At 32.1% G+C, this 26,084-nt stretch overlaps 1 protein-coding gene across 1 annotated transcript; it reads right to left on the bottom strand.

Annotated features, from left to right (window-relative positions):
• Positions 1–1,934: 1,934 nt before the first annotated feature.
• Positions 1,935–15,412, bottom strand: LOC116004564 (nicastrin). The gene is made up of 16 exons (XM_031244669.1): positions 15,089–15,412; positions 14,238–14,351; positions 14,028–14,142; positions 13,627–13,709; positions 13,461–13,537; positions 12,775–12,852; positions 11,533–11,604; positions 11,366–11,439; positions 10,560–10,689; positions 10,356–10,427; positions 4,499–4,618; positions 3,950–4,021; positions 3,472–3,609; positions 3,125–3,209; positions 2,594–3,035; positions 1,935–2,412 (listed from the first exon to the last, which is right to left on the bottom strand). The coding sequence occupies exons 1-16, from the start codon at positions 15,144–15,146 to the stop codon at positions 2,154–2,156; spliced, it is 1,989 nt and encodes a 662-aa protein (XP_031100529.1). The 5' UTR covers positions 15,147–15,412; the 3' UTR covers positions 1,935–2,153.
• Between the last annotated feature and the right edge of the window lie 10,672 nt (positions 15,413–26,084).

The following is a 26,084-nucleotide window of genomic DNA, read 5'->3' as shown; positions in this document are numbered from 1 at the left end:
ACAATCTTGAAAGATGGATTCTGTACACTGGGGGGGTGCCATTGCAAAAGAGTGAGATGGCGAGTGTTGTTGCCTGGGCATATATANATTGAGCACACTTGTTGCATATCTGAATTGTTAATTGTAAAACAAATCCCTTTGCAGTGGTAATGCATTTAAGAATTTCTTTGAGTTTCATGCTTATTGGATAAGAGCCTTATATCTTGATCTTAATCAAACTGCAGATACTTGAGAAGCAGTAATGTATTTTGGTGGAAAAGTTGCAGTGCCCATGCACTAATTTGGAGACTACAATCTTGAAAGATGGATTCTGTACACTGGGGGGGTGCCATTGCAAAAGAGTGAGATGGCGAGTGTTGTTGCCTGGGCATATATATATATATATATATATATATATATATATATATATATATATATATATATATATATATGTAACTGTTCCGACTGCTACATCAGAGGGAACACTCACTTCATTGAATATATACTCACACCGCAAAACATACTTTTTGCAAAGTTTGTGGCATTACATCCACCTACATGGAACGGCAGTTACATTCAAAGTTACATGAGTTGTTGATCAAATCAACAGCTCAAATCAATGAAAAAAAAAAAAAGGTGCATCCTCATTTTAGTTTGGTATAGAATCCATTTATAGTGTTACTGTACTATAATTCAATCATGATCTTAATTTCAACTCAGATGGGTGAGGTATGAATCAGGAGGGAAAGACGACATGACACAAGTGCAAATGATATGTGATCACAAAACATGCTTTGCTATTTTTGACTCACTTATGCAGCTCTGTCAAATTGTAATAATGACGCATCTTAAGAATGAAAATCACGCAACTAAAGTTTTAGACAGACGTGCACCCTAAGCTTCAACAACTGACACACTTTAAGCACACAAATCGTGTACCTCAATAAAGAAAATCACGCACCTTAAGAAGGAAAATCATGAATCTAAAACTTTAGACCGACGCAATTAAGTTTCAACAACTGACACACCTTAAGCACAGCACAAAAATTACGCATGTACAGAAACCATGTACTTTAAGGAGAAAAATTACTCACCTAGATCAAATTGCCACCGTGCTTTTTTTTTTTTTGTTTTATTCTTGTTAATCCTAAACACAANTTGATCAAATCAACAGCTCAAATCAATGAAAAAAAAAAAAAGGTGCATCCTCATTTTAGTTTGGTATAGAATCCATTTATAGTGTTACTGTACTATAATTCAATCATGATCTTAATTTCAACTCAGATGGGTGAGGTATGAATCAGGAGGGAAAGACGACATGACACAAGTGCAAATGATATGTGATCACAAAACATGCTTTGCTATTTTTGACTCACTTATGCAGCTCTGTCAAATTGTAATAATGACGCATCTTAAGAATGAAAATCACGCAACTAAAGTTTTAGACAGACGTGCACCCTAAGCTTCAACAACTGACACACTTTAAGCACACAAATCGTGTACCTCAATAAAGAAAATCACGCACCTTAAGAAGGAAAATCATGAATCTAAAACTTTAGACCGACGCAATTAAGTTTCAACAACTGACACACCTTAAGCACAGCACAAAAATTACGCATGTACAGAAACCATGTACTTTAAGGAGAAAAATTACTCACCTAGATCAAATTGCCACCGTGCTTTTTTTTTTTTTGTTTTATTCTTGTTAATCCTAAACACAATCCACATTTGAACCTCATATTCTATATATATAAAATATATTTTTATATTTATTTATTTATTTATTGTAATTCAATTGCTACTTATTACCAATAAATATTCTATTTAAACTCATTATCATTATAAAGTACTCCGTATTTAATTCCAATTACTATTCCGGTTTCAATGTTTCAATTAAACGCATGTGCTTGATCAATCAGGATCAAACTTGAAATTAGCCTATAAATAAATAAATATTGAATGAAAGCAACTTTTAAAAAAAAAATGAAATGATCCACAATATTTGAGCTATAAATTTAAAATGGTGAATTGTGGACTAAAGAAGCACCCAAAATAATCAGAGCCGAGGGAGTACAAAGACCCAGTTCTACTTGGGAAGAATGTATTAAGTGTCCTAATTTCTGAGTTTCACCAAATGCTATTTGAACAAGATATATATTACATCTGCTACTCTGTCAATCACACTTCATGGCTTTGGTGATGAAAGCTCTAGCCATCACTATTATGAGGTAAGCCAAAAGCGTAACAACAATACCCAGTAGCAGAACAAAGCGATCATAAGAAGCACCTTGGACTGTGTAAGCTCGAAGTCTTATCATGTCCCAATTACTCTCTGTCCAAACTGGGTCAGGATCAGGTTCGGTGGAGTTGGAAGGTAAAACCATCCAAGTATCAGACTCGTACTTCAATCTCGTTGAATATGCTGGTATGTACCTAAAATTACGAATTTCCAGTTCAATAAATCGTTAAAAAGCTATACTACAATGCAAATAGTGACTAAACATTTTTCCAGGAATGCCACAATTGCCTTGGAACTAATTTGCCACACAAGCACGTACAGGCAGAATTATGCAGTCTAGAGTAATACTTGCTTCAACTCTGAATTTAACAATACCTTGTAGTAGAGATGACACATATGCCCTTCCCATCTGTTTCTGTTTGGATGCATGCTTCCCCATCCCTTCCACAATCTTTTGGGCAAGCAGAACTGGTATTTGTAGGCCGGATAGATGTTTTTTCAGCCAAAAAATTCCATATAAACCGAGATACATCCCCCACATTGCCAAGATAAGGCACAGAGGAAGGTTCCCCAAGGATAACACCTACATAATGACTCGGGCAACTCATAGAGGGAGCAATATAGCTTTTCACCAATCCACATGATAAGCCTGGTTCACAACTTAAAAGACAACCGAGAAGTTCTTCAACCAAGGAGGAATTTGCATTAATAGTGGTCAGAAGTGAAGCATTAACTTCCTTTTTGTCACTGGCAAGGACGTAGAGACTTCGAGCAACAAGGGAAGCAGCTGCCACTATGGCTGAAGAGTTAACATTAGCTGCTAACATGAAAGTAAAACATTGAATGAGAAAACAATGCACGTTTAACAAAAGATGGACTAGTGAGAATATGATCAGATGAACTCACATTGATCATCAAGGTGACTGTGATAGAATTTGTTCCTGTATGCATCATCAAAATCTTCCAAAACAATGCCAGAAGTTTGTGGATTCTGTTAGAAGGGGGTTAAAAGTCAAAGTGTATTTTCATAATCTACTAGTTTAACGATGGACAATATTTCAGACAATTTTCTCAGTCTTCTTGACTCTTGAGCCAGTAAGGGCACAACAACAACAACAAAAATAAAGATTCAGATTGGAGGGCCAGATTCATATTTAGGTACCACAGAAGCAACAAACAATAATCTGCCATCCAGAGTGAAACAAAAAAGGAGCAAATCAGAGACCAGAATGCAATGCATATTTTGCTCCAACCTTTCTCACAAATGCCATTAATGAAGATGGAGGTAACCCAGGGTTCGTTTTCTTTGCCTTTGAGATCTTAATGTTTTGCGTCTTCAGTGAATCTTGAGCATGAAACAAAGCATTCAAAGTTTCATTTGTGTAAGCACCCTGTGAAAAAGGACAACGTAAATCTCTTTATGAACAAACGCATTATGATATCTGAGCTGCATGTGTGATGTATACTATCATATACATGTTTACATCAGCCATACAAGTGCAGTATGCTGCTCACATTATCAATAAGTTGCATTAAGGCTCTTATTTCACCATTTCCTTAATTCTACAGATGTAAGCACACCATTTTCATATCAATTGAGGCATGTTCTATTCATGAAAACTCAAAAAGTAAATCAAATATTTGACAGTACAAGCAGAGAGATACAAACAAGATAGTAGGGGAATGGTAATAATATTATCTGTAAAGTTTCAAGCACAAGAAACATCTTACCCCTGTAGTATGAGCAAAGAATGTCGTAACATCCTGAGCAGTACTCTTCCCAACTGATCCAATTTCCAGTACCTACAAATTATTTCACGATATAATTTATCCTACAATCATATATACTCTAACAAATATCTCCTTTCACCTTCTATAACACATGATCATTTAATACCTTAGTAATTTAATAAAGGATCACTATAGTGATTAGTGGACAATAGAAGGGAGCGTTACAACATTCAAAGTCCTCTTATGTATTTGACAGAGATAAGTTTCCATAAATTAAAGTTCACTATGAGAAACTGTATAGTTGATGGAACATAATGTAAATCTTGATGAGGGTAACAGACTTTCAATCCCTCTCCCAAAATGATGATGAATTTAGAATACAGCGAAAACATTAGCATTTAAAAAAAAAAGTATATGTTTGATAGTTATGTAGGTAAAAGGAACTACAGAATTGGTTTTGTCATTAACCACTCAAGTAGTGGGAAGACTGGCAGGAGCTTCTAGATGATGCACAATATAAATTCTTGATTTTTACAAGCTGAGAAGTACCGTCTCAATCATTGAAAAGTCAAGACCCCTAACAGCATCTGAATGTTGATCAAGTTCAAGAAGAAACCTCCTGCTACCAAGGTATCCCCAGGATTCTCCTGTGAAAACCACAAATACAAGCTGCAGTAGAGCAAATTGCAGCAAAAATATAAGCAAAGCAAACCAGAAGTTGTAGAATGGATAAGGTTGCAACAGATAAATAATGGACCTGACTAGAAAACAATAAATTTTGCATGATAACCAGCATAAGAAACATTATTGAGACAATCAAAGACGGAGTATTTCTTTCTTTCTTCTTTGTTACGAAAGAAAAGAGAAGATTTCTGAATATGTTGTCTTATACTATCTTATAGAAAAGAGAATACAAAGCCCTATAAATAGGTGCTAGAAGACTACGAGTAGGAAACAAGTTTCCATAAGCCAACCTACCTAAATCCCTAAGACTGCCTAATCTATAAAGATTCCATATACCAAATATATATTCCATAACACTCCCCCTCAAGTTGGAGCATAGATATTAATCATGCCCAACTTGTTACACAAATAACTAATAACCCAAAATAACGAAATAACTAAGGGTGTGTTTGGTTCGTACATGGGAATCGGAATCGGTATGGGTATCAAATACTTGGTAATGGTAATGGTTTTGGTAAAAGTATTTTGCATGTTTGGTAGTAGAGTGGAATGGGAATGATTATTAATAGTTGAGGAAGAAAGGAGGAAGGGAAATGAAACCCTTATTTAATAAGGGTATGAGTTTTTCAATTAATGGGGTATTCCAAACCCATAATAGTATTCTAAAAACTTGTCAACCAAACAATAACAATCATTTTGATACCCATACCTTATACCAAAACTCGTCAACCAAACACACCCTAAATAACGAACTAACTCAAACACAACTCATATCTCATTTAGGGGACTCCCCTTGAAAAAGAGCTTTGCAGGCCACCATTACCTACGGACAGTTGGGTGAACTCGACATGGACCGACCAAGCTTGGGATTGGACACTCCCCCTGCAACAGAAGCTTGGACACCATGAATACCTACGGACAATTGGGTGAACTCGACGTGGACCGAACAAGCTTAGGATTGGACACTCCCCTGAACCGAAAGCTTGAATCGCCACCAATACCGCAACTCCGGGTGAACACAACATGGACCGAACAAGCTTGGGATTGGACTCCCCCTGAACCGAAAGCTTGAACGCCACCAATACCGCAACTCCGGGTGAACACAACGTGGACCATACAAGCTTGGACACACAAGGTAAAGAAGACAAACTCCAAACCGGAGCACACAAATTCTTTACCAACAAAAGGGAAGCATGTTCCAAACGACAATGAGCATCAAAACTGAGAAACAACACCAAAAGACAAAACAAGACTCCATCCTTCTAGAGGTCAAGAACGTAGAAACCCCCATACGCAAGCCCCTCACCAATCACCCTCTTCGTCATAAGATCCCGAGATAGCAACAGCAACACATTTATACTCAGTCATGCCCACCAAAAACTGATCACAAACAGATCACAAAACACACTAAAAAAAGGAGCCTGAAGGTGTATGAGACAAACCGACCGTAAAGCAGAAAATCAAAGACCACACAATGGTCCAAACCAAGTCCAATTCCTAGGCAAACGAACTCAGGCGATCCAGGAGCAATTGACCAAAACATTTTCCAATCGTTGGAGGAACCTTACGCCCCGGCACGTAGGAGAGTGGCAGCGAAGGATGGCGGCGGTGAAGCTTACGCGAGTGACAACAACAAAAAGTTATAGTAAAGGCTTTGATACCATGTTACGAAAGTAAAGAGAAGATTTCTGAATATGTTGTCTTATACTGTCTTATAGAAAAGAGAATACAAAGCCCTATAAATAGGTGCTAGAAGACTACGAATAGGAAACAAGTTTCCATATACCTACTTACCTAAATCCCTAAGACTGCCTAATCTATAAAGATTCCATATACCAAAGTAAAGAGAGGATTTCTGAATATGTTGTCTTATACTATCATATAGAAAAGAGAATGTCATATAGAAAAGAGAATACAAAGCCCTATAAATAGGTATTAGAGGACTACGAACAGGTCCATATGCCTACCTACCTAAATCTCTAAGACTGCCTAATCTATAGAGATTCCATATATTAAATAAATATTTCATAACCACTGTTGCAAAAATCTCCGCCTAGGCCGCCTAGGCACCCGCCTAGGCGCTAGGCGCTCCTAGACCGAGGCGAATTGCTCCCTAGGCGTCCGCCTAGGAGGCCGCCTAGCGCTTAACTCGGCTGATTGGGCCGAGTTGGTGACCGACTGGGCCGAATTTGGCCGAGTTAACTCGCTCAACTTGGCAGAGTTAGCTGAGTTAACTCGAGCAACTCGGCCTTGTTAATTTTATTATTATATTTATATATATATATATATATATAAATTTATTTATTTATATAAATAAGAGAAGATATATATATATATATATATATAAATTTATTTATTTATATAAATAAGAGAAGATATATATATATATATATATATATATATATATATATATATAAATTTATTTATTTATATAAATAAGAGAAGATATATATATATATATCTTACTTTTCTTATTTATATAAATAAGAGAAGATATATATATATATATCTTACTTTTCTTATTTATATAAATAAGAGAAGATATATATATATATATCTTACTTTTCTTATTTATATAAATAAGAGAAGATATATATATATATATCTTACTTTTCTTATTTATATAAATAAGAGAAGATATATATATATATATCTTACTTTTCTTATTTATATAAATAAGAGAAGATATATATATATATATCTTACTTTTCTTATTTATATAAATAAGAGAAGATATATATATATATATCTTACTTTTCTTATTTATATAAATAAGAGAAGATATATATATATATATCTTACTTTTCTTATTTATATAAATAAGAGAAGATATATATATATATATCTTACTTTTCTTATTTATATAAATAAGAGAAGATATATATATATATATCTTACTTTTCTTATTTATATAAATAAGAGAAGATATATATATATATATCTTACTTTTCTTATTTATATAAATAAGAGAAGATATATATATATATATCTTACTTTTCTTATTTATATAAATAAGAGAAGATATATATATATATATCTTACTTTTCTTATTTATATAAATAAGAGAAGATATATATATATATATCTTACTTTTCTTATTTATATAAATAAGAGAAGATATATATATATATATCTTACTTTTCTTATTTATATAAATAAGAGAAGATATATATATATATATCTTACTTTTCTTATTTATATAAATAAGAGAAGATATATATATATATATCTTACTTTTCTTATTTATATAAATAAGAGAAGATATATATATATATATCTTACTTTTCTTATTTATATAAATAAGAGAAGATATATATATATATATCTTACTTTTCTTATTTATATAAATAAGAGAAGATATATATATATATATCTTACTTTTCTTATTTATATAAATAAGAGAAGATATATATATATATATCTTACTTTTCTTATTTATATAAATAAGAGAAGATATATATATATATATCTTACTTTTCTTATTTATATAAATAAGAGAAGATATATATATATATATCTTACTTTTCTTATTTATATAAATAAGAGAAGATATATATATATATATCTTACTTTTCTTATTTATATAAATAAGAGAAGATATATATATATATATCTTACTTTTCTTATTTATATAAATAAGAGAAGATATATATATATATATATATATATATATATATATATATATAATATAATATATGACATACACCCACACAGATGAATTAATTTTTGTTTTTATAGGTCGCCGTCTAGAACTGCCTAGGTACGGCCTAGGCGCCGCCTAGATCGCTTAGGCGCTAGGCGCTAGTCTAGCGCCTACTGCAACCATGTTCATAACATTCTTCTTCTTCTTCTTTCTTTTTTTTTGGTTCAATAGGATGATGTACTACATTACAACAATCTCTCATACATCTTTCAATTGCTAATACATTAATGCATAAGCAATCACTAACAGTCAACAGCAACCCAAATACAAAGTAAATACTAAATACCCTTAAATACCTCCACACAGGCAAATGTGCCTGGTGGACAGAGATCATTGGTACACATGGAATAGTTGTAATGATTAAAATAAGTAGGTCCCTTTCCTGCTAAGATTAGAGAAGGTACAAATCCACAAACAGAAGTGAAATATGAAATAAATTGCATCATTTAATAATAGGCATGCACTCAAATAGTTCAATACCCACCTGTTTAATGAAGTCCCTTGAGTAATCAAAACGTGAAAGAGCATCTACTGCAGCCAAGAGTGAGATTAATCCCTAGCAAGTGATTTATAAGCAATTTTCTATTTAGGAAGAAATGATCATAAGAAATCAGATTTCAGAAATTAAAAACCAAACTTCTATTGTTCATTGCAACAATGATATAACAATCCATAAAAAAGAACCTACAGATATGGGCGAATCTGCACCAATACTTCTGTCACGAAAAAAAGATGCAGAATCCATAGAAGCCACTGCTAATATAACAGGCCTTGACTTTTCTGAAGACAAGTTAATTGGTGGAAGTGCTGACCAGACACTGCCCTTCAAAGTGGGAGTACATTAGGTTAGAATTCAAGTAAAAATATCTTTAAAATTTCCAAGCATGAGTTACATAATCAAAGGAGAATAAGGACCTTAGCAAATCTAGTTCTCTGGTCATGGTGCACCTAACTATTATGAAGCAAAGGGAGCATAAAAAAAATTCATTGCCAGTGCGGCACACTAGCATAGTGTACAGTACTTAACAACTGAATGCTATGGACGATGGATATGAAGTCTGGTACGCATAATTTGATTCCCTTTAAAGACAACACAACAAAATTGTCCACAAGCAGCAAGGCAAAAATCTAAATCATAATTTTGTTGTAGCTTAAACCAAATGACAAATATTATTAATTAAATTAAATTAAATACAGCATAAACATACTTGAGAAGCATTAAATGAAGCAACAAAAAAGGGAAAAAAAATATACGTCTAAATTTTGATATTTGATAATCCTCATATGTGCGTTACTTTGGCTCTATTTTCATTTATCTGATAAACCTCATATGCTCATAACTAATTACTCCAAAGGGTGTTTTCTTGAACTAGTAACAGTAGGAACTGCCCTAGAAGTCTTCCTTTGTGGAAGAAGCAATTAGAGNTATATATATATATATATATATAAATTTATTTATTTATATAAATAAGAGAAGATATATATATATATATATATATATATATATATATATATATAATATAATATATGACATACACCCACACAGATGAATTAATTTTTGTTTTTATAGGTCGCCGTCTAGAACTGCCTAGGTACGGCCTAGGCGCCGCCTAGATCGCTTAGGCGCTAGGCGCTAGTCTAGCGCCTACTGCAACCATGTTCATAACATTCTTCTTCTTCTTCTTTCTTTTTTTTTGGTTCAATAGGATGATGTACTACATTACAACAATCTCTCATACATCTTTCAATTGCTAATACATTAATGCATAAGCAATCACTAACAGTCAACAGCAACCCAAATACAAAGTAAATACTAAATACCCTTAAATACCTCCACACAGGCAAATGTGCCTGGTGGACAGAGATCATTGGTACACATGGAATAGTTGTAATGATTAAAATAAGTAGGTCCCTTTCCTGCTAAGATTAGAGAAGGTACAAATCCACAAACAGAAGTGAAATATGAAATAAATTGCATCATTTAATAATAGGCATGCACTCAAATAGTTCAATACCCACCTGTTTAATGAAGTCCCTTGAGTAATCAAAACGTGAAAGAGCATCTACTGCAGCCAAGAGTGAGATTAATCCCTAGCAAGTGATTTATAAGCAATTTTCTATTTAGGAAGAAATGATCATAAGAAATCAGATTTCAGAAATTAAAAACCAAACTTCTATTGTTCATTGCAACAATGATATAACAATCCATAAAAAAGAACCTACAGATATGGGCGAATCTGCACCAATACTTCTGTCACGAAAAAAAGATGCAGAATCCATAGAAGCCACTGCTAATATAACAGGCCTTGACTTTTCTGAAGACAAGTTAATTGGTGGAAGTGCTGACCAGACACTGCCCTTCAAAGTGGGAGTACATTAGGTTAGAATTCAAGTAAAAATATCTTTAAAATTTCCAAGCATGAGTTACATAATCAAAGGAGAATAAGGACCTTAGCAAATCTAGTTCTCTGGTCATGGTGCACCTAACTATTATGAAGCAAAGGGAGCATAAAAAAAATTCATTGCCAGTGCGGCACACTAGCATAGTGTACAGTACTTAACAACTGAATGCTATGGACGATGGATATGAAGTCTGGTACGCATAATTTGATTCCCTTTAAAGACAACACAACAAAATTGTCCACAAGCAGCAAGGCAAAAATCTAAATCATAATTTTGTTGTAGCTTAAACCAAATGACAAATATTATTAATTAAATTAAATTAAATACAGCATAAACATACTTGAGAAGCATTAAATGAAGCAACAAAAAAGGGAAAAAAAATATACGTCTAAATTTTGATATTTGATAATCCTCATATGTGCGTTACTTTGGCTCTATTTTCATTTATCTGATAAACCTCATATGCTCATAACTAATTACTCCAAAGGGTGTTTTCTTGAACTAGTAACAGTAGGAACTGCCCTAGAAGTCTTCCTTTGTGGAAGAAGCAATTAGAGATTTAAAGGGAAATATATTTATCTACTACAAAACACATCTTAAGAACCAATTATCCTGCAGAATATTACCTGTATCCACCCAATGGCAGGCAGGTTTGTTGTCTAAGACATGATTCTGAGTCACGAGTTCCAGACTTCGTTGTCTAATAAAAACCAGAAAACATGTTTCACTTTTTATGAGAAAAAAACAAATCTGATTGGCATGATGAGGTTGCACAAGACCATTACCAATTTACCTGCATTACTAAATCAAAATCAACCACATTTGAAGTATATGAATTCTTCCTCTTCTCATTTTTTATCGCAACCTACACAAATGATCAAGGTAAAATTAAGAACTGCATAAATGAAAACCTGCTTTATGAAAACCTATCAACTCACAGAAGGCTGAGTCATCTCAAATTTGTATTCATTCGGTGAATTGCAAAGATAAATTTTCACTGTTTAAATATTTCAACCATCCCACTTTCCTACATGTAAAGTTCATGATGGCTCTGTTTGGCATACATAGCTTAAAAGGTAGCTTAAAGCAGAAAGCTTAAAAGGTAGCTTAAAGCAGAAAGCTTAAAAGTTAGTAGCTACTATTTTAAGCTCCTTATTTTTTCCAAACAGAGCTTATAGCTTATTTGTAGCTTAAAATAAGCTATAAGCTCTACCAAACAGAGTCGATATCTTGGTAAACATAATGCTGGTCATACTGTAAAATGTGAATGAAGATTATTGGTTTGGTAAATGAGAACACTGGTTCAGCTTTTCCCTTGGATCTACTCCATCTTGAAAGTACTCTTTAGTATTTAAGAACTCATCGTCTCATCCACTAAGTAAACATTACATTCTTCATTTCTTCTAATGCGGGGAACAGTGGCGGAGCCAAAATTGCTGAGTGGGGAAATTTCAACAATTTGAAACATGGTAAAATATATTCATAACAAAATATGAAATACTATTAATTAGATAAAACAATACAAATATAAAATATATTATAAATCAAAATACAATATTAATGACAAACTATGAGTCTATGAGATATTATACTCTTCTACATCCCCTACGAATATGGTCAAAATGTTGTTTTTAAAATATGAGACTAACCAATGATTTAACATGAAGTATGTCATAATTAAAAGGATTAGAATTACTTAAAAACAAATATATTAAAAATTGCAATTGAAGAAACTTAATTAGAATGGAAGTCTTGAATTGTATCCTATTGGTGATAGTATTCTCTTCACACTATATGTCTATATTTACAAATGATATTATATTTTGGTATGAATTCTCAAATCAATATCCATCCTTTCTTTTCTCCTAAAGGGGTAGAAAAATATTAGTACATTAATCTGCAAATGGAGTCCCAGTAGCCATGAATGGTACTAATAAAAGAAAAATAAATTTAAAAATTCAATGGGGGAAGTGGGGAATGTAGATCTGCCTCTAGCAAGGAATGTAAGAGAGAAAAAGGGCTTGGAGTATCATACCTCCCTCAATGTCAGTGTGCTACTCTCTGAAAGTAAGAATACAGGAAAACTATAAGCTTCCCACATAACACCAGATCCCTGAAGGCCATAAGAAAATAATAATTTAGTGTTGGCAACAATACACCTTACAAGTCATGCAAATCAACAATAAAGAATTGTTTTAGACCAATTAGCTGACTCATTTCCTACCATAAGCAACAATTCTCTTGTTGAAATTTATTTACTAATTACAGCATATAAGTACACACACATGTGCACGTGTGTGTGTGTAGACTTACACACATATCTGGCCATCTGGGGAATGATTTGCCAAAGCTAGGTTATATATGTAATAAAAAAAAACACTAACCATCACCTCCCCCAACTCCAACGGAACACAAAGGAAAATAAACAATAAATAAGCTTAGTGTCAGTTTTTGGCAAACAGTTCCCTTTCCCTATATGGCTATAGTATTGTTAAGGAACTCCTTGAGTTAAGAAACAATTATCTTTTGTACTGTTTTAAATATATCAACCTTCAAAAAGACAGTTCATTTTGTTTAGTAACCCACAGGGTTTGCTGTTTTCTTAGAAAAAAGTCAAAAGATACATTTTTCAGAGTGTCTAGCTTTCATATAGTTTGAGTTCCATGCTTTAGCCAAATCAACAAATTTAAAAACATTATGAATTACAAAATAATTACATACAGTTGGATTCCACTCAAAACTGCCACTATTGTAAGGAGCAAATTCCACCAATGGAAACTTTTTGTCAGGTGAAAATCCTGCAAATGAGATAACATTTACATACTTGCACAGTAGATACATTATTACATTCAAATGAACAATACTTATACATACTTGCAAATATTACCTTTTAATTCATTTGTAGACCGAGTACCTGATTCAACTAACATACCAGCTACATGCTTTGCAAAATCTGGATCACTTGAAAATCTGAAATGGATGGCATTTCAAGTCAATGATATGAATAACACTTCAAGACAGATCAGCCTCCATATCACATTTTTATCCTACTTAGCGTGGAGAATTCTTTAGAAAAGTGGCAAACAGGACTAAAATTCTGTCAGATTCATGAAAGTGTGAAACATGACGTGTCATCATGGGTTAGAACATGAAATTGAGGAAACAAATATGGAGATGTAAAATATAGGTTAACATAAAAATTCTTTCAGAATATTAATCCAGAAAAATAAAAATAAAAGATTAAAAAAAACTTGCAAATTGGAAAAGAAATATACAGAGAGTACAGACCTTGTGAAAAAGCTATCAAATTCTTCAAGTGAAGTCAAAATAGCAGATTGTTTGTCCAACTTAATTGTATCCTTGAACCTAACAACTGGAGCAACAACATTCCCACGGCCAGGGTCTAATGTGCAAAATAAAAAATAAAAAGACAAAAACAATGATCAACAATTTGACTCTCCACTATACTCAACAAACAGTGCAAAATAAAGTGCCTACTCGAACAGCCAATCTCCCCAGAAATGTTAAGCAGTCGTACGCATGGATATCCATCAATGGCCACATACATGGACTTCTCAAGATCAGGAACTGATTCAAAAGAGTTTTCCTGTCCTGAAGCAGTTAAATAGCTAACAACTTTCAGATCATTAAACTTAAACAGATATCAACTAACTATTCAAGTCTACTTAGCAGCTCATTGTAGTACATAAACCAATCTAGAGATTTCGTATCAGTTGGTATATACAAGACTTTTAATAAAAAAAAAAATAGAAATTCATGTGGTGAAACATAAGCAATTGAATTTGGAAATGCATAATCTCCAATTCTTCAAATGCATGCACATGCAAACTTTTATAGTTTTTAGTGACCAATTCTGATAATATATTTCAAGATACTCCATTTGTAAATCCCAAACATCATGATAGTAGTCAAACAAACAGATTAAGTCAACTGAATACTCTACATGCTCACATCATACAGTCTACAAGCTCAGCCCATTGAGGTTAAGCCTCCCGCCTCCTCTAAATTCACAACTTTTCTATTAGACTAAGAATTTTCCATCTTTCTGCACTCTACAGACAATCTAGCTTCAACTCCTTAACACATCCTGCTTCCCATGCACAAGATTATCATAAAATGTTAATAATAATAAATTCATTTCAAATACAAGTGTCAAGTATGCCAGATTGGTTTAAGTGTATTGAATGGCATTATATTTAGTTCTACCATTGAGTAAGGGAAATAGAACGAAACAACTCTCCAGATTTAAATAATTCGACCAATAAAAATTATGAAAATTAATATTTGACTCTTCATTCATCTTTATAAAGTAGAAGTGATAGACGAACCTGAGAGAGAGAGTTGAAGACACGCCACGAAGCAGAGAAGACCGAGCCAATATAACATTGTTACTATTGAATCCACGGCGCGGATACGAGGCAAAGCAGTATAACCTAGCCCTAGGCAATAGCCATTAGCACTCCTCTTCGAATCACTCTCAGTGCTCTGAAATGAAGTTTGACAGGCAGAAATCTAACGGTTGACCAGCTGAGATTTAGCAGTCAAACGTCTCGCCGATCAGTGACGAGCGGCTGATCAGAGCTGAGCTGCCAACGACTATCGCCGGAATATCATGTAGAATCGACGCGCTTATTCTTCACCTTGCAAAATAAATTGCGACCACTTTATAATTTACTGTATTTTTTATCTGATAACCATTTTAAAATATTAACTAAGCTCTATTAAATCTACTATCTGCTAAATATAATATCTACATCTACAAATCTATTAAGCGCTAATTAAGTTAAACCCCAAACGGAAACTAAAAAATATTAGGGTGTGTTTGGTTGGTGGGTTTAAGCATAAGGTATGGATATTGTTTAGTTGATAGATTTTTAGAATACTACTATAGGTTTGGAATATCTCATTAATTGAAAAATTCATACCCTAATGAAATAAGGGTTTCATTCTCCTTCATCCTTTCTTCCCCAACTATTAATACTCATTCTCATTCCACCATATTACTAAACATGCAAAATATTTTTACCAAAACTCATTACCCTTACTAAGTATTGGATACCGATTCCGATTCTCATGTGCGAACCAAACACACCCTTAATGTAATTTGTAACTACATCCGCGTGACCTAGAAGTTGTTGATCAGAAATACAACTACACCGAACTCTAAACGGAATGACCATTGTCCAAAGAATTGACAATGTTGACATCTAACTAGCTCCAGTTGAACAAGTTTACACATTATTCTCATAATTTTATAAGTGCATGAAAACTTTTAAAGAAATTTGTAAGTTAATTTTTAGTTAGTTACAACAAAAAATAATACATATGTATTTCTTTAATTTAGAATTAGATGTCTACAATGCCTTTATTCAAAAATATTTAATTCATTATCAAAACTTTAAAAAGGGATATAATTTTATTAGTTATAATATCTTTATTTTCTACAATGCAAGGATTCATTACCTTCAATTTTTTAATTAATTATATTCACTACATTGTCGATTGTCTTCTTTTACACTATCTTGTAATTATATATCAAAGTTATAATACAAAATATGTTATATATTTATTTACCAAGTATTTTATTAATCTATACTATATATAAAAACAATATCCTCCTTACAAATTTTCCCGCCCAAACTTAGTGATATTTTAGTAAAATCATTTATTTTATTTATTTATTTATTATTTTATTAATTATCCATATATATTTATTCATAAAATTAGTCAATTGCTAAGAACATACCAATTTCATTCACCTATAATAAGTCAATTGCTAAGAACATACCAATTTCATTCACCTATAATATTATTATGATAATATGCATACCAATTTCATTCACCTATAATATTATTATGATAATATGGTAATATTGTTAATATTAATTGGTGATTGATGATATATTATGGTAATATTGTTAATATTAATTGGTGATTGATGATATATTTGTAATATATGTAATGCCATAAGCTAATATGGTAATATTGTTAATATTAATTGGTGATATATTAGTGATATATTCTTAAAATATTATAATAAATTCATTCCGTGCAACGCATTTGCAAAAATACTAGTGATTTATTTAATAAAAATCTAGGAAGGCAGTTCGGGTATTACTTGTCAATTAATTTGCCTTTAAAATGCACAAGTTTCCACATCATTAATCCGGAGAACCATCATGCACAATCGTCGATTAAAGATCTAAATCTTATTGAAACTAACGGCTCACATCTTTTCCTTCAAGTCCACGTCATCGATCCTAAGAAAGTTAATCTCATTCGTCAATCACCACAGATAATAAACGATTACGATTTCATAAATTACATATCTCTTTCCCGGGTTTCCGCTTCACTTTTCAAACCGCCCTTCTATAAATCGCACACAAATTCACAGAAAATATCATCAAGTCAAATTTCGTTCACCGATTTCACTCATTTTGATTCCTTGAGCTTTAGAAACCCTAGATTTTCAATGGCTCGCACGAAGCAAACCGCCTGCAAGTACAAAATAAATTATACATGTGTTAATAATTGCCTAATAATTATTATGGTAATTCTCATCACCTGCTCTCATGTGATTTTTATGATTATTTTATGATAATCTATATACATATTTTTATACTTAAGTATAACATTATTGGCACAAAATAAATTGTAGTTATCTTTTTTTTAGGTGCAAATACTTAACTTAATAATTAAATATTAATATAATTACCTAATTTTTATTTCTTGTAATCATTATGGTAATTCACATTCCCTTCTTCTGTGTAATTATTTAAGTAATATATATATATATATATATATATATATATATATATATATATATATATATATATAAGNTAATATTATTATGATAATATGGTAATATTGTTAATATTAATTGGTGATTGATGATATATTTGTAATATATGTAATGCCATAAGCTAATATGGTAATATTGTTAATATTAATTGGTGATATATTAGTGATATATTCTTAAAATATTATAATAAATTCATTCCGTGCAACGCATTTGCAAAAATACTAGTGATTTATTTAATAAAAATCTAGGAAGGCAGTTCGGGTATTACTTGTCAATTAATTTGCCTTTAAAATGCACAAGTTTCCACATCATTAATCCGGAGAACCATCATGCACAATCGTCGATTAAAGATCTAAATCTTATTGAAACTAACGGCTCACATCTTTTCCTTCAAGTCCACGTCATCGATCCTAAGAAAGTTAATCTCATTCGTCAATCACCACAGATAATAAACGATTACGATTTCATAAATTACATATCTCTTTCCCGGGTTTCCGCTTCACTTTTCAAACCGCCCTTCTATAAATCGCACACAAATTCACAGAAAATATCATCAAGTCAAATTTCGTTCACCGATTTCACTCATTTTGATTCCTTGAGCTTTAGAAACCCTAGATTTTCAATGGCTCGCACGAAGCAAACCGCCTGCAAGTACAAAATAAATTATACATGTGTTAATAATTGCCTAATAATTATTATGGTAATTCTCATCACCTGCTCTCATGTGATTTTTATGATTATTTTATGATAATCTATATACATATTTTTATACTTAAGTATAACATTATTGGCACAAAATAAATTGTAGTTATCTTTTTTTTAGGTGCAAATACTTAACTTAATAATTAAATATTAATATAATTACCTAATTTTTATTTCTTGTAATCATTATGGTAATTCACATTCCCTTCTTCTGTGTAATTATTTAAGTAATATATATATATATATATATATATATATATATATATATATATATATATATATATAAGTATAATATTATTATAATTATAACTAAAGAATAATTGAATAATTTTTTCGGCTATAATTATCCAGTCTTTTTTTTTATATATAATTTTCCTAATATAATTTGTATCTAATTGATTTTGAGACTAATATATAAATCATTACATTTCAAGACTTTCTTTTTTTACCTTACCATAATTCATCATTTTTCATTGTATCTCTTGCTTTTTTTAGCCACATAATTAAAACTCTACCCATAATGGTTCTTACTTTCGTTTTACTCAATGAAATAAATGCCTAAATTACTGTTTAGACAATTAGGGTACAATTGATTCATTGTACGGGGTGTTAGGGTTAAAAGATTGAGATAATTTTTTTTTTGTTATTTTTTTTTTGTCGAAAATAATTTTAATGAGCTGTTGTAAATATATATATATATATATATATATATATATATATATATATATATATATATATATATATTTTAATTTATTTCATTGGACTTTCTATTTATTCATTTATTTATTTTTTGTATTTTATTTATTTATTTACTTAGATGACTAAAATAATAGTAGTGATTATCTTTTACATGTATCTATATTAAATGACATGTATACAATATATGTGGACTATGCATATTACTGGCATATTTTATGTATGTGTAATTTGTATAATTATGTTTATATTCTAGGCACATTTGACTTATTTAAATTCAAATGTTTTAAAATCACGTGTTGTATCTAATAACATAATGCTTTATAATATGTTTTTTTTGGTAAAATATTGTGACGATCAATATATACAAGCAATTCAATATTACAAGAGAACAAATATTATATTGAGTGATATTTTTACACTAATCACATAATAAAATAATTGTACACGTTCAATATTAGAATTTTTTTTATTATTCTATCTTTAATTTTATTATCTAAATATATAATTTAAAATATTTATCCGTGCCTCGCACGGGTAATTGAGCAATTATTTACTTGAATTCAAGCAAAGATAACATTAGAAAACATAATCGATTTAACCATTTTCATCATTTGCACTATATATTATTGATGTTATAATTTATATAATTATATATCGATCTAAATATTCTTAAAACATTAGAACAAAATTCATTCCGTGCAACGCACAGGCGAAAATACTAGTACCATGAAAAAAAAATACGGAGTAGCAAAGAAGAAATTCAAATAATCCAAGAAATTTCCAATTATATATTTGATGGTATAACTTGTTGAATGTTAACTATGATTGATGAGGATATCAATTTTTTTTTGTTCATCTATACTTTCTCAACCTATTGAAGAACAATATCGCCTCTACTGAGGTTCGATCTCATGATCTATCATATGGGAGAATCACTACATGTAATATGGCTGTCAAAGTGGGCCAAACTCCGCAGGCTGGCCCGCACCCGCCCCGCGGTGAGGTAGGTTAGGGTCATGAAAAAATAGACCCGCGAAAATGCGGGCCTAATGGGGCGGGCAAAAATTAACCCGCGGGCTAAGTAAATATATAAATATAAATATAAATAAATAAATATATATATATATATATATATATATATATATATATATATATATATATATATATATATTACTATTTAAAAAAAAAGAGGAAGATGAAAAGTTCGCGGCACCCGTGAACCCGCGCGGAGCAGGTTAGGGTTACACAAATTTTGGCCCGCGGGCCTAACGGGCCGGCCCGTAAAAGCCCATCAGAAATTTGGTCCGCGGTGGGGCGGGCTGGCCCGCTTTGACAATACTAACATGTAATCTGAGCACAAGGTGCTTGGCGATGAAGATATCAATATATTTCTTAATATATTTTACGAATATTTTGTTAAAATAATATAAATTAAATAGAAATAAATTACGAATTTAATTGTCAAATTTATGTGAACTTAAGGTGCGTTTTTTGTTGAAACTTAAGGTGCGTCAGTCTAAAACTTTAGGTGCGTCTTTCCATAGTTTAAGGTGCGTCCTTTTTACACTTAAGGTGCATCACTTCTTCAGTTGAGAACTTAAGGTGTGTCAGTCTAAAACTTTAGGTGCGTCTTTCCCTAACTTATGGTGCGTCTTTATAACACTTAAATTAAGTTGCGCCATGTTTAACACTAAAGGTGCACCAATTTAACATTTAAAGTGCGTTATTTTAACATGTAAGGTGCGTCATCCTACAACTTAGGGTGTGTCTTTATAACACTTAAGGTGCGACATTTTTACACTTTGCTTCTTTCAACTTAGGATGAGCCTTTTTTTTTTCTTTCAATTTTTATTGATCTGAGCCGTTGATCTAGATTTGATCAACGTCTCTCACCCATCTTTCAACTGGGAACCTTTCCGCACTTGAACTGATCCATATATATATGATCAAATAGCCCCCCCCCCCCCCAAGTCAATTGAATAGTGTAATTGAGTTCTCTAAATAAAATAAAATAAAAAGCTTCATTCAAATCCCTTAAATCGACAAAATTATTCAATTGAGTTCAAATCGACTTGGTTAGTAGGTTAATTCTTTACAAGTTTGAGACATGTCATTTTAAAATTTTTGTTTTCTAAAAAACTTTTCATTTATTTATTATAATTATTTAAATTAAAAAAAAAAAAGAGAACAAGTAAGTCTTCCATAGTTATCGCTAGATCTCAACCGCCTGTCCAACCTGCAATTTCTAAGACTTTAGAAGTACAAGCTCTCCAGCTTGATTCCTCCATTTTCGAGTCTCACTTCCCTAGACAATCTCAACCTCTGCGATAACAAGTTCACCTTCCCCCCCCCCCCCCCCCCCCNCCCCCCATTTTCCCTCCACCTTGATGACATAAAGACGATCAACATTAATGACATTCCAACTCTTTCGCCTTGAAAATTCTCGATCGAGATTGCATAATCTTTGCTCCTAGTTAGCTTCTCCTATAGCAAATGTAATCTTGTCATCAAAATTTTGGACCTTTTAGAATCATTCCGCAACCTGCAGATTCTACGACTTTCGTATAACAACCTCACCGGAACCCTACTGCCCTCTCTGGCAAAATCCAAGATCTAGGATCTAGTGCTCAACAATCAACTCCTAAGTCTTTCTAGCGAGATTGATGTGATTGGGAAAATGGAACATTTGACACAAGTCTGACTCCATGTTAGCTGATGGCTATATATTTTTTTAATTATAATAAATAAATAAAAAGTTTAAAAAAATAAAATAGGACATTTGTCAAACTTGTGAAGAATTAGCCTACTAAATAATTGATTTGGACTCAATTGAACTATTTTACAGGTTTAGGGAATTTGAATGGAGCTTTTATTTTTTTTTTACTTAGGGACCAAATTGCATTATCCGGTTGACTTAGGGAGCCAATTTGACCTTTTTTCTTTTATATATATATATATATATATATATATATATATATATATATATATATATATANATATATATATATATATATATATATATATATATATATATATATATACATATATACTCGCACACACACACAAAAATAGGAAACCTTTCTTAGGTAAGAACTAGGAACCCATCATAGCCATTTATTTATTTTGATCTAGGGTTTAGATTCAAAGTTTATTTTTAAGGAGTTTAGGTGTTAGTTTAGTAGTAGTTTAAGTAATTAAGAGTATTTTTGTCATTGGACCCCCTTCAACTTATGTCACTCTCCCGTTTTCTCTCCTTCTTCTTCGTTTTCTCTCTTTGCATAAAAGCATTGGCAGTTCATCAAGCCTTAATATGTAGAGGTTTTTTTTTTCCTTCTTCTTCTTGTTCTTCTTCATTCACTCGTCCGTTGCTTTGGACTTTTGTGGTATGGCCGACGCAGGGAGACATCATCATAAGTGTGCCTTTCCAGTGACTAGGGCTTCCATTGGAAGTATTTTTTTTCCCAATGTTGCAGTTTGTGTGTTCAACACCCCCCACCCCCCCCCCCAAAAAAAAAAACAAAATATAGTATTTTGGTGTAATTGGAGCAGGGGGTTTGGGTTTGGTGTGTTTCAACCAGTTGCCTTTAAAAATGGCTAAGTTAACTCAGACTAAATAGAGGTGGGGGGTTCGATTGTCAAGCGTTTGCGGTTGGTCTCCGGTGGGCTTGGTGGCCTTTGATTTTTTTTTTTTTAGTGGTTTTATTTTTTTTAGTGGCTTTTTTCTTTGTTTGGGGTTTGGGGTGTGGGAGAGTTTGGGGTGGGGGGGGGGTGTTTGCAAGGGTTATTTTGCACTTTTTTTTTATTTTGTGTAATGGGGAATGTTTTGTGCATCTCTGTGGTTGTTTGTGTGCATGTTAGTAAGATTTTTTTTTTAATTTTTTTTTGTGTGTTGTGTGTGCACGTTTAATGAGTAGTTTGTTAGTGGTTAACAATGAGGTCATGGGAAGGTGTTCTGTAGTTTCTGGTGTATGTATATATTCAGGAAGTGGGTGTGCATTTTGGATCTTTCGGGGTGGTAGTGTGCATATGTGTTCTGATGTGTGGGCATGTGATATTTGTCTCTATGAGAGTATTTAGGAAAACAAGATATGTATGCTTTGTAGGGGAGAGCAACGGGTGGGTTAAGGCGGATCGAGTGGGCGGAACTAATAACCGAACAATTTTTTATTTTGATTTTGTAGTCCCAATCCGTGTAAATTTAATCGCAAACCCATCAGATATTAGCATATTTGAACCCTTCGGATATACGAATTTTTGTTGGATAGTTCGGTTTTTATGAAAAATAAATTAAAATGAAAAATTTATTAATTTTGGTAGTTAAATACTGAACTGAAATTAAATTTAGTCTAAACATACAAATTATAAAATTGTAAAATAGTGAAAAAATTGAAAAATGTATGTAACATACTAATGTACAAATTTACACTTTACTTTTAACTAAAGTTACTAAAAAATAAAAAATTAAACCCTAAAAATCTAAATTATACAAAACTGACAGTATGGCACTTTGGCACAAAGCCACAAAATGAAAAAAATCATCAATTCAGCATATGTCATAATCCAATCATCATAAATCTAAATTATACAAACCCATAACACCAATGATCATTCATCAAGTTCTGAATTCTGATACTTCTAGAAATAACAATCCATATGTAATACCTCGAAATATTTTCTACTAAAAATTCCAAAAAAAAAAGTTTAGATTTTATTTTATTCTAAGGCATTGGCATGCTCAAGTTATAATTCATAGATATTCAGAATAATTTTTGCTAGTTAAAATAGTTGTTAATAAGTTGAGATCATACGTACCAGTCACGAACCGTAAAAGTTTTAGGAATATGTGTTCTGTCCCGTTTGTCCTAAGAAGTGGGTTATTAGGCACCATACTAATAACCTTGAATTTCCTATTTAATTAAATTGGCCCGTAGCAGTGGAAATTTATTTTGATCGTAGCATCGCTGTATTTCGCGGTGTACCGAACCCCAATTTTGAGGTTTAGTCTGGGATAAATTTTTGGTCTCGAAAATTTTTCTATCTAGATTATTTTCTACCGAGAATTCATCTGTTTTAATCCCGATCAGTTTAGCTAAGATATTTTTTCAAGACCAAACCATAAGTAAGTGACACTTGTCACAATTTTTACCACAAGTATTAGTGAGACTAGTCAACTAAATAAGGAGTAGGATTATAAAGCATGGTCTTCCATTTTTCCCCTCACTTGGCCGAAATTTTAGAGGAGAAAAGAGAGAGAAATCATCATCTTCTTCCTTAAGAGCATCAACTTCCATAGCCAAAATTCCTTTACAAGTCTGAAGCTATTCGGTAAAACTCTAATTTTATTCGGTAGAAAGCTTTATTTTCCTTCCTAGATCTTGAATTTAAGTATAGTTTCTTAATATTTGTTGCTATAATGTTAAATTTCCTCCTAGGGTTTTGAGTGAAAAATTTGGGGAAAAAGTTCAAGATTCATCCTACGGTATTAGTACACTTCCAAAAAGGTAAGGAATCCCTTAAGTAGGTTAAGGTCACTTGAAATTAGATAATTGCTAGTGTATATGAAATATGATGAATTTTAGGTGAAATTATTGTGTACATGCGTGTATGTATAATATATATATATATGTCAATGTATCTTACATAATATATATGTTCAAGATTTTGTGTTAGTGAGATGTGGTTGTTAAAGTGCCTAAATATCTAAATTTGAAATACTATGCATATTATATAGTGTATGTATGTACGTGTAAGTATGATAATACATATTATATGCGTAGATGGTATGTATGTATAATTAATATAAGATGTTGTAATATGTATGTACATATATATATATATATATATATATAGTATGTATGTTAATCGTGTATACATACATGTAGGAGTATTATGGGAAATTTATATTATGTATATACATATATATATATATATATATATATATATATATATATATATAGTATGTGTACTTTATGAAAGTATGCCTAAATGTGTGTGGTGATATGTTGTATGCATATATACATATATTTAGTGTTATGTACATATGTAATATGATGATGGAAATTGTGGGATAGTTACACTTTGTTACCACAGTGTATGGTAATTAGTGTACTATCAAAATGTTTTGAGAAACAAAACTTTTGGACTAGGTTAAGAGTATTGACTGATTCAAATTGGGACTTGATTTTGTTGAATATGTCCAAAAAGTGATTTTGACTCAAGAAAGATGAGGAAGAAGGGAAAATGTTTTCAAACCCTTAGTTTCTAGTAAAGTCGAGGAGGACCTTGATTAGCCTTCGGGTGGCTTAAAGTGCCCTTGCCCAAGGTTGTTATATATAGTATGATCAGTCATACGGAAGGGCGAAGTCTATTCGCCGAGTACTATATAACTCGTCAGGATGAGGAATTCCTGCGGGGGTGTGCACACTTAAAGTATAGTTACTCTAGGAAGTCTGGGTAGGTGTCGTTTTTATGGACCTAGTAAGGCCAGCTAGGGATCATTCTAACGAACCTTACGTCTAGGGGATTAGTGGTCGTAGACTTTTTATGTACAAACAAATACCCGGAGTATTCCGGGGTTATCGATCCACAGGGAAGCGGGGTATTAAGCACTAGTTACTAATTAATTCACGAGAAGCTATTCCAACGCTAACAATGGGTATTTATCTAAAATTATGAAAACAAAATAAATGAAGCAAGGCAAACGGACTTTTATATACAAGAGATTAAGAGCGGGATTTTTGGTTGTCAAAGTGTTAATCACCTAGTGCCAATCTAAAGTGAAATAACCATTCGAGTTCAACAAGTGTGGATGATTGCAATCTAAAAGGGAAAGATTACTCTCGTAATTCAAACCCAAAATAAGGTAATTGGAATACTCACTCTCGTGAGCTATTCACAACGTATAAGCAAGAACAAGCAATAAATGGAATACCCACTCTCGTGGGCTATTCACAATTGGAATACTCACTCTCGTGAGCTATTCACAATAAATCCCTTAATCAACATGTCCTCTCTCGAGGTACAAGAATCAAGTGCAATTGTGGGTGCTCTAATTCATAGACAAATTTAGCAATGAAACAAGTAATTAGGATCCTTAACTACAAGCATCAAGAAATTAAGCC

The sequence above is a fragment of the Ipomoea triloba genome, chromosome 14, assembly GCF_003576645.1.
Source record: "Ipomoea triloba cultivar NCNSP0323 chromosome 14, ASM357664v1".
Lineage (NCBI taxonomy): Eukaryota > Viridiplantae > Streptophyta > Magnoliopsida > Solanales > Convolvulaceae > Ipomoea > Ipomoea triloba.
Note: the sequence above shows the minus strand (reverse complement) of the source record. Positions and strands in the feature narration are given on the sequence as shown.

Excerpts from the sequence above, each read along its gene's own strand:
- LOC116004564 (XM_031244669.1), bottom strand. The coding sequence starts at position 15,146 with ATGTTATATTGGCTCGGTCTTCTCTGCTTCGTGGCGTGTCTTCAACTC. Across the intron at positions 13,710-14,027 it reads TTTGATAGCTTTTTCACAAG|ATTTTCAAGTGATCCAGATT; the intron begins GTCTGTACTCTC and ends CATCCATTTCAG. Across the intron at positions 4,022-4,498 it reads ACTTTTCAATGATTGAGACG|GTACTGGAAATTGGATCAGT; the intron begins GTACTTCTCAGC and ends AATAATTTGTAG.